This window comes from Tupaia chinensis, unplaced genomic scaffold (genome assembly GCF_000334495.1).
Source record: "Tupaia chinensis unplaced genomic scaffold, TupChi_1.0 Scaffold000561_1, whole genome shotgun sequence".
Taxonomy (NCBI): domain Eukaryota; kingdom Metazoa; phylum Chordata; class Mammalia; order Scandentia; family Tupaiidae; genus Tupaia; species Tupaia belangeri.
Window position 1 is genome coordinate 1,310,751 of NW_006160074.1, and position 4,343 is coordinate 1,315,093.

Here is a 4,343-nt window from a genome sequence, read left to right on the forward strand (position 1 = left end):
CTCTTTTTTGGTTTCCATTTGCATGGATTACCTTTTCCTAGCCCTTCACTTTTAGTCTAGGTATGTCTTTATCCACGAGATGGGTTTCTGATTTTTAATCCATTGACATTCCATGCTATTATCGATATTTCCAGGCTTGTCCCCACCATTACGTTGGCCATATTCCTGGTGGTTTTTTGCTTTCTTACTGCTGTCTGTCTCTTTAGTTTTCTTGGTGTTGTAGTCCTTTCAGAATTTCACGAAGAGCTGGTCTGGAGTTGGTAAATTCTATCAGGTTTTTTTTTTTTTTTAAATCCGAGAACGTTTTTATTTTTCTTTTCCCATATGATGGATAATCTTGCTGGGTATAGCATTCTTGGTTGAAATGTTTTTCCATTTAACAGTTTGAATTTATTTCCCCATTCTTTCCTTACTTGCATTGTATGCAATGAGAGGTCCCATGCTAGTCTGATGGGGTAGCCTTTGTAAGTGAGTTAATGTTTCTCTCTTGCCAACTTTAGTATCTTGTCTTTGTCTGTTGGTTTGGTCAGTCTAGCTATAATGTGGCGTGAAGAGGATCTTCTTGGATTGATTCTACTTGGGGTTCTTTGTATTTCTTGGGTTTGGATGTTTAAGTGCCTCTCTAGACTTGGAAAGATTCCTTCAAGGATTTTGTGGAATTTGTTATCAATGCCCTTATTAGTTTCTTCACCTTCTGGGATACCAATTATTCATATATTTGGGCATTTCATGGTATCTAGTATTTCTCATATATTATCCTCAGTTTTTTTGGCTGTTTTCTCAGTATTTTTCATCACTTTTTCTAGGTGAATGGTTTTGTCTTCCATTTCCTAAATTCAATATTCTGCGTGGTCTAACCTGCTTTTGATACTTTCAAGGGAGGTTTTACTTTCTTGTATTATAGCCTTCAGGTGTAACAGTTCCGTTTGTTTCTTTTTATGGTGTCCAATTCCTCTTTCATATCGTGGAAGGACTTCCTCATCTCTTGGAGCTCCATGGACTCTTTCCTCTTGCATCTCATAGAATTTTCTTACCATAAATATTCTAAATTCTTTTTCTGACTATTTCGGTAATATGCTCTAAATGTTCTCTACTTGGAGACAGGTTACACTGTTCCCTTGGTGGGGATGTACCTGATTCTCTCATCCTTGAGGCTCTTCTCCGATTGTTAGTCATGTGGTAATGTATTCACTTCTGGCCAGTTTGCTGGAGAGGGATTCTGTGACTGTGAGCCCGTGGGTTTCCCCCACTGTGGAATAATTCGGTGCTATTTTCTCTCTCTTACTAAGTCCTCAAATGCGGCAATCACAGAGGGAGTTTTTCAGCTTTATGACAGGGAATTTCACTATTTTTGCAACCACCACAGTGATGTGCAAAGAGTTCTCTAAAACTCACAATGCTCTGATGGTTAGCTACTGTGCACCTAATTGTCTCTAGGCAGAGGGCAAGGGCTGAGAAAACAGCAAAGTAGGGTAAAGAAAAAGAAAGTAGAAAAGAGAAATAGGGAGAGAAGGCAAAGAAAAAGGAAGGAAAATACTAGAAGAAAAAGAGGAGAAAAAGAAGAAAAAAAATCACTTCGCAAAAACTGAAATTGGGATGAAAATGGAAAGCCACGCGGCGCACATGCAAAAGCCCAAAAATATGAAGGGTGGAGATAGCTAGAACTTCTCTGTCCTGGGACAGGACAAAAACCCAAGGAGGCCAAAGAGCTGTTTTTTCAAAAAGAGAAAAAAATTAGAAGGGGCAGAGGAGGGCAAGAGGGAGCAAAGCAGCCTTCCCACCTGGCTAGCGCTGGGTCTGGGAGGGGGACACTGGCTGGGGGAGACTTCAAACTGGCTGAGGTGGTGAAGGCTAGCAGCTTTGTCCTGTCTAGTGCTGGGTCTCTCTTTTAGATTTTATTTTTGCCATAGGGTATGTGTGGAGAAAGACAGAGAGAGAGAAAGTGAGAAATCACCCCCAGGGAGGATGGTCATGCTGCAATCCCTTCTCCTCTGTCTCCTCTCTAGACTTGGGGCATGCACACACACCCTGTGTGATGTTCCAGCTGTTGAGTCCAGAGCTGGAACTGGGGATTCAGCCATGAGGGAGTCCAGCACCCTACCACAGCGCCACCTGCTGGCTCCAAGGCTTTTAATATGTTACTAAATTACCCTCCAGAAGGACCCCAATTAGAGTCCAACCAGCAGATAGGAAGTACCCATTTCTCTCATACTCTCGCCAACTCTGAATGTCATTACAGATTGCTCGTTAGTGGTTTGGGGTTTTGGTTTTGGTTTTCTTTTTCTGCATTTTCGTCTATTGGGGCGAGCATCCACATAGTTTCAATTTGTAAAAGTGTTTGTAGGGATATTAACTTTTTGTGGAGGCGCTCTCTCTCTCTCTCTCGCTCTCGCTCTCTCTCTCTCTCTCTCTCTTTTTTTTTTTTTTGAGAGGTTTTTGCTATAGGATGTGTGTGCTTGCTGGAAAGACAGAGAGAGACAGAGAGACAGAAAGCGAGAAATCACCCCCTAGAGGGGATGGCCACACCGCAATCCCTTCTCCTCCGTTCTCCTCTCGGGATCCTTGGCATGCACGCACACGCACATGCGCCCGGCGTGAGTTTAAGCCACCGGGTCTGGGACTCGAAGCACAGTCGATTACATGGGAGTCCAGCGATATAGCCATTATGCCAACTGCTGGTCCCGAAGGCTCTCTTTTAATGTCAAAAGTGTCTCTACCAACATGCAGGTCTGATGGCTGTGACGCTTTTAAATAATAATAAAATTAATGCCAATAATGACCATTTATGGAGTCCTTATTCTGGGCCAGGTATTAGACTGCACAAAACAGCCCTATGTGATAAGGCCTGGTGGCAGTCCCACTCACAGACAGGAAACCCAGGTCGGAGTGGTGATTCGCTTTCCGAAAGCTGCACAGTAAGTAGCCATTGCTGGTGCTAGTTGATTAATAAAAACACAGGTGGTGGGACTAGCGGACAGCATAGTGGTTGCATCACTGGACTCCCACACAGCTGACCACGGTTTGAGGTCTGGATCTGGGGGCTTGAAACTCATGCCAGGCACATATGCGTGCGTGCCCCAAATCCTGAGAGGAGAATGGAGGAGCACGGATTATGGCGTGGTTATTCTCCCTGAGGGATGATTTCTTGCTTTCTGTCTCTCTGACAAGTACACAGGCCCTATAGCAAAAAACTCTCGAAAAATAATAGAAAAAAAACCACAGGTGGCGTAGGGCTTCCATGAGTTCAGTAACACTTAAATGTATCTTTTGTTCATCATAAAAGTATCCACGTTCACCATGGGGATCAGCAGGTGACGTGGTGGTTAAGGCACTGGACACTCCCACATGGCTGACCACGGTTCGAGTCCTGAATCTGGTGGCTTGCTTTCTCGCTTCCTCTCTCTGTGTGTGTCTCTCTGGTCAAATTAAAATAAATGCATGAATAAATAAAATAAAATAAATAATTCTTAAAATATAAATAAATAAAAGTGTCTACGTTCACCTGTAAATCTGTCTTGCCTATGAGTTCATGGCACATGGTTTACTCTCTGTAGACGGTGCTTGCTAAGCATTTAAATTCAACAACTCCCTATAATAATTACAAGCTGTCACTTAACCCCTCCTCCACTGTTTACTGTTGCTTTTTATTTATTACTTATTATTGTTATTTTATTTATTTTTAAAATGTGCTATAGGGCACATGCACTCACCAGAGAGAGAGAGAGATAGCAAGCCACCAGGTCTGAGACTCCAACTGGGGTCCACCATGTGGGAGTCGGTGCCGCAATAGAACCAATAGTTGGACCTTGTATTTCTCGCGGAGGGGAAACGGAGGGCAAGGCAGGAACTTTCCAGGGTCACCTAAAAGTATATGGCACAGCTGAGAAAGGACTGAGAAAGGGCTTGGGATCCCTAGCTAGGCCAGAGCGTGACTCAGGCCCGCCTCCTGACCGCATGTCCCTTTGTTACCATGGGGGACGACAGAGGATGCTGTGGTGGGTACCAGCCTCTCGGGACCCTAAGTGGGCTTAGACTCCTAGTCCCCTGCTCTGCTGGCTGCCAGGCTTTCCAGGACGCTGGCACCCAGCCCAGGGTGAAACAGAGCTGCAGGCCTCTGGGCTGGTGCTGCCCCTCCTCTCGGCTCTGCATCTCATTGCCAGGGGTGCAGCAAGCCTAATCTCTGCATGTGCAGACTCAGAGGAGCCAGCCCAGAGGAGCACTGCCAGCAGCCCGGGATCTCCGCGAGGCTTGCCGACCACCCTCCCCAAGCCCATCTCTGGGCACGTAGGGCACAGACGCTTGCAGAGAAGGCCACTGGGGGCTTCCTCTCCTCAGACCATTTC

The 4,343-nt window shown here is 45.3% G+C and overlaps 1 protein-coding gene across 3 annotated transcripts in view; it reads right to left on the bottom strand.

Moving 5' to 3' along the window:
* LOC106735880 (putative GPI-anchored protein 39) overlaps nucleotides 1–4,343 on the bottom strand; it is a 15,867-nt gene that overhangs the window by 7,978 nt on the left and 3,546 nt on the right. Inside the window, exon 3 of one of the 3 annotated variants that reach the window (XM_014591335.2) lies at nucleotides 3,711–3,861. The exons of the other annotated variants lie outside the window; for them this stretch is intronic. Coding sequence (XP_014446821.1) covers nucleotides 3,711–3,861 — 151 coding nt within the window. The remainder of the gene's footprint in view (nucleotides 1–3,710; nucleotides 3,862–4,343) is intronic. 3 annotated transcript variants of the gene reach the window in all.